Genomic DNA, 13,563 nt, shown 5'->3' with positions numbered 1-13,563 from the left:
AAAAACGATGATGCCCCACCCCTCAGCTGTAAATAGGAGACTCGTTTGGAGCAGTGGCTTTTGGGAGGGATAAACCACCACAAGCTTAAGTCAAGTATTGTTTGATTTGCTCAAACTGGTTTAATCATGCTACAAACAGGAAAAAGGACGGATGTTAAACAAATGAGTGCATCTGCAGCATGTGACAACTCAACTGCACAGTTCTTTATAGACGTGTTGGATGTTGGGGCAGCAGGTCACTATAGGCACAAACAATGAGCTTCAGCGACTCTGCTGTAACTGGCAGACCTCCATCACTGCAGGAAAATCACAATCTAAGGAAGAACCAGACTTTAAAACTGAAATGTCTGGAACAATTTCAGAAATATACTTTCATTTTTTATTTTAAAGGAAATATTCACTTTGATTATATCTGATTTCCGTCCCTAAAAAGGACTAGAAAGTGCAGAACTATCTAGTGCCCTGGATTTTAAAAGCAATTTAGACGCCATGCTCACAACTTTAAAAAAATGTTTTTCAAATATGACAATACCGATTTCCTGAAATATAAACCTTATAAATATGAAAATTTTACAGAGAATATTTATGAATTCGATGTGTTCTGAAAAATAAAAACTTGGATTTACATACAATTCTTTCAAATGAAAAATCCTTCAAATGCAACAAACACATTGTGGTTTATTTTGATCAATGTAATGAGTATCGATACACACTGGTATTCTGCAAAGACTTCTAGGAAATTTCCAGAGCATTGCAATTTTGGAATTGTAGATTCGGACGCCTCAACAAAGTCAAAGTGGGGAAAACAATATACAGTATAGTGCACTTAGTTGTAAGTCAGGGGGGATTTTTTTGCTTTGTTTATTTATATTTTTTTGTGAACTTCCTGTAAAGTTTCCCAAGTTCCGGCTCTTAGTTCTTAGAAATTCACCACCAACATAATGCCTTTGGGTTTGTTCACTCTGACATCTTTGGTTCACATATCACATGGATCTTGGTTTACTTGTAAATAAAACCTGATGTGGTTCATCTCTATGCGGACACAGACAGATTTTTTATTGCCAAAGATCAGAAATGTATGTAAATGATGTGAATACTGTACATCATCAAGTTGGAAGGGAAGTGAATGAGCATTGACTGTATATACAAACTGGACTGAGTGCGTGTGACATCACCAGAGAGAATTGGATTATACTTTCCATCAAACTCATTTTGACACGTGACCCGCCCCCAAAAAGATGTAACAACTTTAATATACATTTTATATGAAATTTTTTATTAAAATTATACAAAATCTATATTAAAATTATTATTTTATCTTGGGGGTGGGGTATCTGTCAAACTGAGTTTGATGGAAAGTATATTCCTATTTTCAGTCACCCATAGAAATAGCTGTATATTTCTCTATAGACACCTATGGAATTTTGGTTTCTTGAAACCAACGGGTACTTCCTGTTTGGTAAGCAAAAGGGGAGGGGTGCCTCTGTCCATTTCTTATATACAGTCAATGCGTACGAGAGAAAGGGAACAAATTATAAAAAAAAAAAAAAAAAAGTTGAAAAATACCTTGAGGGTTAACACTAGCGGTGTAAAAATCGATTTGGTGATATGTCGCGGTATTGCTTTTTCCAATAGTTGTATTGATATAAAATGCTGACAGGGCAATATTTAATTAATTATTTATGAGCGTCCTTCAACGTCTTACTTTTGTTTTCAACCTAAACTGTGAAAGTGAAAAATTGTTCTGGTACAATCTTGGGATTTATATCATATGACAAAGCTGTGTATCGTGATACATATTGTATCGCCAGACTCTTGCCAATACACACCGCTAGTAAACACTATGTGGTACGGTTCTTGTTTTTTTACATACCCAGTCACTGACACTTTTTTTGTCTTTTCCTACTTTTAGTTCAAAACCCAGATTGGGAATTACCTCCACCCCCCTAAAAAAAACAATAGGAGCTCAAACTGCACAATTTCTCCAAACAGTTTGGCCTCCTTCAGTTCTCTAATTCCCAAAGCCTGCCGTCCCGTCCTTGTGTGGAAGCAACCGTATCGATTATTGTTCCCAGCTGAAGCGCTCAACACAACTACACATGTGGCTCTTTCCCCACATCCTGCACCAACACTCCCCTCCTGTTCCCTCCGAGCACCTGAATGTTGTAATAAAGCTGATAATTTAACTCCACCGCCACAAACTCGACACAGAGTTCCACCGTAATCACACCGACATGCTGAATGATTAGTTGACAGACTCATTACTTCGAGTGACAGTGTTTGATTTAAGATATCGCAGGTGGCAAACTAAAGGCAAAGCAGACGTGCAACAAACAGTACGATTAAATTAGCAGCAATCTTAGCTGGGACTTGAAGTTCAACAGAGTTATGAGTTCTTTTGTACTTCCTAATATCCCCCATCTACTAATTAAACAACTAATTACTGCTTATCTGGGCTGTAATACAACATGTGGTCAAATGTGAACACAAAAACCTGTGTTAGCAACAACTACTGAACACTAAATTGTTCGTCAAAACGTGTAAAGTAGAAATTTGTATTTATTACCAGTTTTATCATTAACAAATCGTGATGACACCTGTGGAAAAGAAAGAAATGCCAAATCAACCTGAATAGATCTGACTTTTTTGGGGGGTGAAGTCAGTCGTTCAAGAAACTGCTTTCAATGAAACGTCTATGTAAACGGGCTTCAAAACTCTTGTGCTTAAAAAATTTTCAGACTCGGGTACTCGGATTTGGTAGTGACGTATGGATGGCGTCCTTTTTAGTTCACGAAAGTGCAAACCGTATGGAAATTGATTATGGAGGAGAAGTTAATAATCGCAATTTTTTCGGGGTCGGAATTGTACGACACCAAGTCTTCAGATTATCGGAATAGAGCTGTGAAATTTGCATTGCTTTGACATTTCACACCGACCCTCTTTGAGCTGTAGGTGGCAGACATGCGCCACTAGTGGAGCCAGTTATTTAAAAAATCGTGCATCTTGTTGTACAAGCTTGGATGCACCTTAGGATCCCCTCTGAGAAATACACGTTAGCCACGAGAAAATCAAACATTTTAATACATATATGTATATAGATTTAATAGTTTTCTGTAAGTACCCCTCAAGTTTGTGCAGGAACAGCTTATATTTATTTTGTAAAGAATTGAGTATGTGGCCGCCATCTTTGCAAATGGCCGCCATTTTGGATTTTCTTGAGATTAAGAAGCTTTTCTGAAAAAAAAAAAAACTGCCAAATTTGGTGTCTGTACCACAAACTTGTACCACAAACCCCAAAATGTGTCTGAAATATCAACCTAACTGGCTCCAGTACAGGTAAAGAAGAAAAATAAGAACACCAAATGCTCTTTTAGCGTGTTTTTGGACGTGCGGCACATGCCCGGTGTGAACGTAGCATTACAGCTCATTAAACCAGTTGCAGTTCCTCTCACTATAATCTCCTCTTTTGTTATTAGGGTATTGCTTATCTATAGTTAATTACTTGCAGAATACATCAGCATAAAAGCACTTCACAGAAAGGACACAAAAGGAGGAGGAAAAAAACCTGAAAATGACGACAAATGACTGCAGCAAGAGTCTCCGCTGCTCAAATTGCACTGCACTGAACCTAACTGCCAAAACTAACAGATGCAGTAATGCGGTTCCAAATGAAAGAACACTGATGTATTGTCACTGGTCATAAAGCAGATAGGCTACAGCACTATTACAGGGCCTAAAATCATCACTGTGACTGATGAAACGGAGCCCATTTGAACGGGGCACACAAAGAGCTATTGAAGGCCTTCTAGCCCTCTGAGGAGCGTATGCAACGTTTTGTTTTAATGTAACTCCAAAGTGACATATGAGGGCTGTGGAAATAAGTGCTAACACATTGTAAAATAGCCAACGTTTAAAGGCGTGGAAGCAGATTTACAATCATCAGTGGAGGTGCTAAAAGTTTTTGGGGTTTGCAATACGTCCAAATGTGGACACAAACCTGCCAAGGTGACTGACTGAAGGCTGTGGATTTTATTTTGAAAAGGGAAAAAGATTCAAATGGCAAAAGGAGGGTGGAAAACGCACTAAATAATCAAAACAACACCACGGCGAAAAGATAGAGCAGCAGTTTCACCGTCTTGTTCTTCAAACGCATTTTTCTCTCCATCCATCACGAAAGCCTCATGTCAATTAGAAATTACAGCCCCACCGAGTTCAAAGTCTTTTCGTCACAACCTTGATTAAGTCTGCTTAACCTCACATTTCCAGCGCCTGCTTAACATTCTGCAGCTGTTTTATTCAGCTTTGGTCATTACTGCGTGAACTTCAAAGGCTTGTGTTTCCTGTCATTGGGAAACGGGTGTCAATCACACACACAAATACCTCAAACCAGATCAAACGGAGGCAGGTAGGTAAACCTGCTGCTTTACTCTGCATTATTCATTTCTGGATGTATCTGTGTGTAGAAGTGCTGGACTGGTGAAATAAATCAAGTTTGTGAATTTGATTTGATTTATTAAACAGGATAGTATAGGAACGCTTGCCTTGATTCAAATTATTTGCTGTTTTAATTTAAAACTTTTTCAACCACTAGAATAAAAAAATAAGGTAAAAATATATTTTAAAGCTTGTATATATTTGTGTAAGGCAATACAAGGACCTTATATTGTGTTTGGGTAAAAGAAAATCCTTATATGCCATTCGGGTTAATTTTGACCCAAACACAATATTAGGGCGATATAGGGACCTTACATTGTGTTTAGGTTATTTAAAAAAAAAAACTTATATTGTGTTTAGGTAAACCCTTAAATCCCATTCGGGTCAGTTTTGACCCGAACACAATATAGGGGCATTATAAGGGGCAGTAAAAGAGCCTTATATTGTGTCCGGGTCAAAACAAACCCTTTTTGTGTTTGGGGCCAAAAAAAAATATTATTTTGTGTTCGGGTCAATTTTGACCCGAACACAAAATAATAGTTTTGTGATACGATATAATGGTATTTGTGATACGATACGATATTTGTGACTACGATATAATGGTTTTAAACTGTGCTCAGAAAAAAAAAAAAAAAAGACATCATACCCTCTTAGGGTCAGTTTTGACCCGAACACAATATAAGGGCCTTATATTGTGTAAAAAAAAAAAAAAACCTTATATCCCATTTGGGTCAATCCTGAACTGAACACAATATAAGGGCAGTATTAGGCAACATAAGGGCCTTATACTGTGTTCAGGTTAAAAAAAAAACATATATCCCATTTGGGTCCATTTTGACCCAAACACACTATAAGGTTAATTAAGATTTATTATCTTTAATGATGTTTTCTACGCTTTTCTATCATCTTTTACATAAATATATCTATTGTTTTATTTCTAGAACCTCAGAGATTTACTTACTTTTCCTCAAAGATGAGCACAAAGGTCAGGGGTCGTGCACTGGAGTGGCCCCAGCTTTGCAATAATCATCATCTCTACACCCTCTTACACCCCCTCCCTACCTCAAAGGGGGTATTAATCACCCCCAGAGAACTTTTTTTTTCTCTTTCAATTTGTTCCTCGTCTTTTTCAGCAAAGTCTTTGGAGGGTGTCCGATCGCCCGCACGCATGCGCGTCTGCGTCTCCCCCCCACATGCGCGCGGAGTGATTTAGTGATGTTCATCAGAATGAATAGATCAAAGGCGGACGCATGACAGGCGATCAATCAAGCATCAAATCAAGGATGACAAACCGGGAGCGGAACTGAAGCGGGAGGAGGAAAAAAAGGGCGACTTTTCTTTTTCTTTTAAACCCTAAATGGACACATCTGAGGGAAAAGGGGGAACAAAAAGCATAAAATGAGTAGTTTGGTGTTTAAAGAGCTGCTCGGTCATGCCTGTTTGGGAAACTTTAAATAAGAAAATAAATAAATAAAAAGTTTAAAATTCCAGTCGAGTCAGCAAACTTTTCAGACCGCTGGGTGCGCGTTTAGGGCGCGTGAGGTGCGCCCCGTTTCCAGGTGGGATGGGGTGTTTGTTTGGTGGTGGGTGCCGGGGCTTACCTGCTGAGCGCCGCGGGGCTTGCTGCTTTCTCCTCGGCATGCTGCTGCAGGACTTCCCGCTGGACTTTTCATGCGGGGATCAAAATAGACGGGAAAAAAAACTAATTTAGAGGAGCTTCCACGCAGGATGTTGATGGTTACTTTTAAAAAAAAAATCTCTTATGAGAAAAATGTCCTTTGGGGAAATTCTGACAGCGCAGGGAATTGTCCTTTAGCTCCGATTAAAAAAAACAACAAAAAACTGTATCTGGTTCTTTTTGCAGAGTTCCCATCAAAATCTGGTTATGTTTTTGTGATGATTTCAAGCTTCAAAAATAAGTAACTGCCTCCTTTTGTTGCGCTGGAACTCACGGAGCGGCGACGCAGAGCGCAAACTGCGGGGTTTCGGCTCCGTCCGCTCCGGTGGCACAGCGCCGCGCTCCCGTCTGCGCTCCTGAGAGGAAACCGGGGGGGTGAAAGAAAGGAAAGAGCGACAGGTTAAGCAGCATTCGTCAGTCATTCAAGTGGGACCCCCCCCACACACACACACAATCAATACACCCCCCACACCCCTCCCCTTCCTTGGATAATGAAATACTCACATAAACGCTCCACCGTCCGACTGTCAGCGCCACACTTGAAATCTCTCAGAAACTCATCACAACACACCCCCCAGCCTCCCCCCGCCGCCAAAAGCAGGCCCGCCCGCAGCGCCACGCACTCCCCGGCGCTCCTTCCCGAAGCTGCTGCCTCGGATTTGATTCCAGCTGGGCTCCAAAGCGCGCTCCTTCTCCTCCTTCTTCTTCTTCTTCTTCTCCTCCGCGGTGGAAGTGTGCGCACATCGCTGATGCGCGCCGCGCTCAGACAGCTCCCACTGACAGACAGACACATCCAGCTGCCTTTCCGGCCTCTCCTTTACTCCACCCCTTCACAAGCGTCACCCTGACAGTCAGAGCCCACCTGTCAATCCGCGGCTCTAATTGTCCACCAGGATTTCCTGCAATTGTTTTCTCATGTCCCCAACATTTTTACGCACGAGATTTGAGGATCTGATCAGCAAAATTGAGTGACAAATCCAAAAAAAGTAGTTTGAAATATGCTTGATATCAAACTTATAGTCAAGAGGCATTGATTTCTTATAGGTTTGAGCATTTTTTTATTCTGGAAAGTAAATAAAACCATGTTTTAAACCCACATCCATGTGATGGATCATCAGTACGCACTGTTTTCAAAGTTTAGGGGAAAACAAAAATGTGTAAATATTCCTGGTGACCTCTTTAACGGGACAAAGGAGGCTGCGGATCGATTCGTTACACCTTTTTAGTCAGGCTTCTCCGGGAGGGGAGGGGCTCTGAATCCACAAGAGGCTCCATTAATAGCCCACTCTCAGTCCAAACTATTATCCAGCATAAAGTGTTTATAAAGAGCCAACGCTATCTGAAACGAGGCAGCGTGGAGCCACAGAAACAGCGAGGAGGATAGAAGACAAGAAGTTCTGTTTTTCTGTGCGCCTTTTTTAAGTCTCCATCTTTCATTCGGACTAATTAAAACAAACATTTTAGCTTCAACTTCATGCTTTAACAAGAGAGGAAAGAGGAAGCAAAAAACTTTCTGCCAACCACCCCGTTCGACCAGATCTGGTAAGTGAACGCATCCACTCCTCACCATGGAGGGCGCACATGGATAGATGCGCGCTGCGGGGTTTTTGAGCCAATGCGCACGGCGGACCGTCTGATGGGGAAAGCTGTGTGGCAAAAAAAGAAATAGCAAGTACCGCCCCAACATCTGTCTCCATCTGTCTGTCAAATCGGGCTGGCTGCTGATTGATGAAGCAGACTTACGTCACTGATCCATCCGTCTGAAGCGCGCAGACGGACAGACGCACAAAGCTGTTCCTCTTTTTAAAACAAGACGGACGCATACTTTTTAAAATAAAGTCGTATTTTTTTTACCTTCAGCTTAAACTTTTATCTTTATTTGTCACAATACCTCCTCTTTGATTATCAGAAATGCTTAAATCAAAACAAGTTTGAAGCTTTAATTGCGTAAAACTAAAAAAGGCGTTGAAGACCATCAATAATGACGCACTAAAACAGATAATTATGGACTTTTTGAACATAAATGATAATTAATCGATTTATAAATTGGTTTCATCAACATCAGAAGGAATTCGAATATTCAGAAACTTTATCCTAATTTTGTTTTTGGGTTTAAATCAACCCGTTTACGTGTAAAAATGGGTCAATTTAACCCAATACAAGGGTTAAGTAAACCGGAAAATGCTGTAAAATGTATTTAAAAAAAGATTATTAACAAAATATGAATTTATTCCTCTGAGAAATTTGTGGGATGTGTGTTTTAGATTTCACAATAAAATCCTGAGCCAGCAGAGGGGGGGCTTTGGTATGAGGAGGGCTGGTGAGCAACTCGGCTTGCAAATGTTTCCAACACAGTCGCAGTAAAATTGGGTTGAATGTTTCATGTATGAACCAGCTTTAGGAATGAAGGAATTAACAAAACTTTACCTCTATAGTAGTTTACAGTAACATCAGAGGAACAAAGTGCTTTACAGTAAAAATAACATTTTAAATTGAGCAGATAAAATAAGAAGATTTAGAATCAAAATAGGCTCTGTTGTCACTGTGACACGTTTACATGCACAAACAAAATTTCAGTGTCTTTGCAGTTGTGTGTTCAGAAAGAAAAAGAAAAATTAAACAAAATAATAGCATAAAAATTGAAAGTAGTAACACAGAGTACTGTCAGAAGTACACTTATTGCACGAAAGAAAAGAAAAACTTTGTTTTTTGTAGTTTCTTTTGTAGTACTTATTACGTCCTTTCAGCAAGATGGCCAAAAAGTAATAAAATACATAAAAGATTAATAAGAATTCACTAGTCTAAAAAGGACATTTTGGCTTAAATTGTTTCAATGATGTCATGCAGGGATATTTTTCCATAAATGTGGTCTGGAAACAGAAAAAAAACACATTTCTAGTGCACTTTTACTCTATTTCCATTAACATCCTTGTTGTTTAATTGTAATTTTCAACTTGCATTCATATTTTCTAACACATGAACGGCTGTGATTTCCCTTTATAGGTGACCTTTGATTTGCTCAATAATAAAAGCAAACCACAAACAAGTTACTCCGTCGCCCATCATGTCGAATGCATGAATCCCTCCCCTCCTGGAACTGTGGGACAGCGGCGGAGCGCCGACGAGATGAGCCGTTTCCTTTCCTCTGTGAAGCTTTCGTGTGCATTTCCATACAGCCAATTTTTTTTTTTTTTTTTGTCTCTCCTCCAGGTCTGACAAATGAACGTCTGTGTAGCCGAGTTGACCAAAAGGTGAGGAACAATTTGACCTTCATTTTATAATCTTTACATTCATAAATAGGTACAAAAAAATGACATAAATGACTGTTTGATTTAACCCTTTTATTGTGTTTGGGTCAAAATGGACCCGAATGGGTCCATTTGGACCCAAACACAATAAAAGGGTTAAATATGTTATTTAATGCTGCCCTGAAATGACAAAAAAAACCACAAAAAACAAACAAAAAAATAAGGCAGATTTATATTTCAATAAAATTAATTCTCTTTCAGCAAGAGTCAAACAAAAAGTTTCTATAATCGTTCCCTATGAAAAGACAATTACCTAAAAACAATTCAAAACACAATTTAAATATACTTTCCATATGTTATGACCAAAATAGTTCTATCCGTTCTGGTAAAGTGTTAAAAAATAACCTATCTGACCACAGACAACCTTCAAAGTTACCAGAAAGACTCAAATTCATCTTTTCCCTTGATGCCAATCAAAGAAGCAAAAGTTCCACCTTTATGATAATAGCTCACCTTTTTAATCTTGAGTAATCTTAAATCAATGATCAGATACCTGGCACCCATTGACAGCCTCGATATAAGAATATATCCAAAGAAATTAATAAAGAAGAAGCTTTAACTTTGACGTGAGCTTTATCTCCACATCTATCAGATAAGGCTGCAAAAATTAAAAAATGCCAAGTATGACTATGGAGGAGAAGAAGAGGAGCGCTTTTGATATTTTCTGTAGATTGACTTTTTTGCGGAGGTTGAATGGGATTTAAAGGACGATGTATTACCAAAATTTGACTATTAAATCCTTATAGGCTTCCATAGAAAAGCACCAAATTCAGGTTTAACCCTTATTTTGTGTTTGAGTCAAAATTGATCGATTTGGGTCAGTTTTTGGGTCAATATAAGGGTTAAAATACAGTAAAACTTTTGTCTTTTTCATAGACAAATGTAGATTATTGTATGGGTTACACTATAGCTCAAATTTAATTTTGTAAAAAAAAAAAATTTCCCAAAACCTCTCTGGGCTGAGCAAATTTAAATCTTTTTATTTGTTCTCCAATTAGTAATTTTTCCACCAATAAGGAGTAAATAAAAAAATCAGCCAAATGTAATTTACTTTTTAATTTTTGTTTTGACAAAAAAAACTCTAAAAATCTTTACAAGACTCTTATTTTGGTGAATAAAACTTAAAAAAGCATCATTTCATTTGCAGTCATGCACTGTAAATCCGTCCTACTTCTAATAACATGAGCACTCCCAGAAACCGTTTCCATGAGGATAAATTACCCGAAATGACTCAACAATAGAACCACAGCTTGAAGACTTTTTGTCATCCGCTGTTTTGCGTATTAAATTAGATTGCGCTAATCTTCAGCTTTACTCTTAAATTTAAATCTGGAGATCTCAAACTGTACAGATCCCTCGCCGCTTCTAAAACGTGTCAGAGCCGCTAGTGTGCCGTACATTAAAGGAGAAAATGCTCCTAAAAAGGCTCTTTTCTGACATCAACATGACTTGTGTGCAAAGCGCCCAAAGATCTGTGTAGTTCCAGGCATATATTTATGAATAGGAACCTTTAATTAGGGCTTGTGTTTCCTCCCTAGTCACATTGAGGGATGGTCCTCGCCGACATTCATTAATGATAATCACCAAGAGCGATGGCATAGCTACAGGCCAAGTCTCAGGGGACTCGACACTTGAAAAGAAGCATTAAATTACACAGAGGGACTCTTTAATTGCGAAAAGGAAAATATATAGCCATCATTGTTAAATATGATCTTTTGTAAGCCTTTGCTGCTTCAAAGATTTGTCCATGGGGTTTTCTTATTTCTAAATGGATCTGCAGCCACACTTTGCAACAAAACACTGAAGAGGAGACTTTTGGAAGCCAAAAATACCTTTAGCCTGTAATGTTCTTCTTTTGGTTTAATTTTAAACAAACTAACGTCAAAAACACCAATAACAATGTAAAAACACACACATTGTAATATATTTTTTAAAGTATTGTGTTTCTTTAAAACTGTCAAATCTCTTTGTTCCATTTGCTTGATGATTTCTGGCCCACCGTCAATGAATGTCTATGCATCTATTTTTTATGTCATATATAAGACGCACTGAGCATTAAGCGAGACAAAAGAGTCAGAGATAAGTCCATCAGTCAAACTTTATTACCTGCGTTCACAGTAATTCTAGAACTTCTCTGTGACATGCTACATGTTAGCCACATTAGAAGCGTTAGCTTATTCACAATACTTGTAACTCCAAACCTTGTTTGAAGCATGTAAAAACAGACCGATACTACTAAAACAAACATTACTGTCACTCAATACTTCTAACCTTGCTACTGATTTGTATGAAAAAAAAGAAGAAAAAAAAGCTACAAGTTAGCTTTAGCAACGTTTTCACAATTCCTGTAGCTCCAAACGTTGTTCGCAACACACACAAAAAAAATTGAAACCACTAAAACAGATGTTTGTGTGACCATGCTAACTCCTAACCTTGTTAGTAACATGTAAAACAAATAAATAAATAAATAAAATCAGTCCGAGACAGCCACATGTTAGCTGCGCTAGCGTAGTCACTATTCCTGTAACTCCAGACCTTGTTTGCAGCACGCAAAAAACACAGACTGATCCAGCTAGAACAAACGTTATTGTGACTCAATGGTTCTAACCTTACTGCTGACTCGTATAAACAAAAAAAAAACAGTTCGACACTGCTACATGTTAGCCGTGTTAGCGTATTCACAATTCCTGTAACTTCAAACTTTGATTTAAATATGTAAAAAAAAAACTCACAGAAATCATTAAAACAGATGTTAGCATGATACCGCTAAAACAAACGTTACTGTGACTACGCTAACTCCTACCCTTTAAACAAGTTAAAAAAAATTAAAAATGATACGCTGCCACTCATTAGCCACGATGGAAGCTCAAGTCTTGTTATCATATTTATAATTCCTTTAACGCCCAACTTTGATGGTAAAATGTGAATAAACACAGTTCAACAATGCTATATGTTAGCCGCGTTAGTGTATTTACAATAACACCTAGCTAAACATTTGAATAAAAATCGCTACATCAATAGGCACAACCAGAATGAATCCATATTTAAGGTGTTCTGGATTTTAAGGTGGACTGATGGCTTTTGAAAAAAGCAGGTTTTTAAGATGTGCCTTATCGTGTGAAAAATACAGTAATCTAAATACAAAAAAAGATCATTTTTACTTTTTTTTGTACTTAGCAAATTTTGGTCAAATATTGTGGACTATTTCTCATTTAAATAAACTAAAAACATAAAGCCAGTTAAATTAGACAATAGAACTTACCCAAGAAGTCTATTAAAGTAGTTTTTCCATTCTTCCTGGTTTAAGGTGGCGTTAATTTTTCCCAGTCTCTTCCTTTTCAAACGCAAAGTGTAACTTGGCCCACATCTATTTTTACCTGTTATTGGGGGCTGCAGAAAGTGGGAGGGTGGAGGGGTTCTACAGAGGTGAGAGTGGGCATTCTGGGAAAAAGGGAGGAGGGAGGTTGGGGAGGGGTCACGATGCTCCATAAATCAAAAAGAATGACACTCATGTCGTCCCTGACAACCATCCTGCCACCCGTACGTCTGCCCCCCCTTCCTCCTCCCCCTCCATCCCACTCGAACAGGACAACTTTAGTGACGGCGAGGAAGAGAAGAAACAGAGGGGGGAGCGAACTTTATTAATCAAGCACATCGGATTAATTGTTATGAAGTGTCAGCCATAAATTCTCCATTTGGATTTAATAATCTTGGAGGTAAACTTAACAATCCCTGTCGTGATTTGAGTTTTATTGAAGAGGCTGCAGAGGAGGAGAAAAGGGGGGGGGGGACGCAGTGACACAAATAGCTTCTCAGCGGACAGTCCCTCTCTGCATGACAGTTATGAAATACAATTATCAGTAAGATCTGCTTAAGAATTCATCAAATGCACCCCTGCCTTCCAAGGAGAGCAGGGGAAAATATCACATACAAGTCTTAACTGATAAAACTTCTCTTTTCCCCGCAGCCTTTAAACTATCATCTCAAATTCTCCGTCTCTGACATGTTAAGTCACCGTAAAGGTATGGCACGCATATTGCTTTGAAAGCGCTCCGCGCATCCTATTAAAGCATAAATCATCGGGTAATCAGGGAATATGGTAAATGACACACAGCATGCAAATCACCCAGATAGCGAGCAGTT

At 38.6% G+C, this 13,563-nt stretch overlaps 1 protein-coding gene and 1 long non-coding RNA gene across 2 annotated transcripts in view; one reads left to right on the top strand and one right to left on the bottom strand.

The window, feature by feature from the left end:
* Nucleotides 1-6,934, bottom strand: part of LOC112137294 (teashirt homolog 1) — a 44,265-nt gene extending 37,331 nt beyond the window's left edge. The window contains exons 1-2 of the mRNA XM_024259542.2: nucleotides 6,617-6,934; nucleotides 6,036-6,468 (exon numbers count right to left, since the gene is read on the bottom strand). Of these exons, the coding sequence (XP_024115310.1) occupies nucleotides 6,036-6,075 (40 nt within the window). The 5' untranslated portion in view covers nucleotides 6,076-6,468; nucleotides 6,617-6,934. The remainder of the gene's footprint in view (nucleotides 1-6,035; nucleotides 6,469-6,616) is intronic.
* Nucleotides 6,935-7,132: 198 nt separating this feature from the next.
* Nucleotides 7,133-12,060, top strand: LOC118599326. The gene is made up of 2 exons (XR_004948632.1): nucleotides 7,133-7,654; nucleotides 9,116-12,060. It is a non-coding gene; the product is annotated as an uncharacterized LOC118599326 (long non-coding RNA).
* Nucleotides 12,061-13,563: the final 1,503 nt, after the last annotated feature.

Source organism: Oryzias melastigma, linkage group LG11 (assembly GCF_002922805.2).
Source record: "Oryzias melastigma strain HK-1 linkage group LG11, ASM292280v2, whole genome shotgun sequence".
Taxonomy (NCBI): domain Eukaryota; kingdom Metazoa; phylum Chordata; class Actinopteri; order Beloniformes; family Adrianichthyidae; genus Oryzias; species Oryzias melastigma.
Note: the sequence above shows the minus strand (reverse complement) of the source record. Positions and strands in the feature narration are given on the sequence as shown.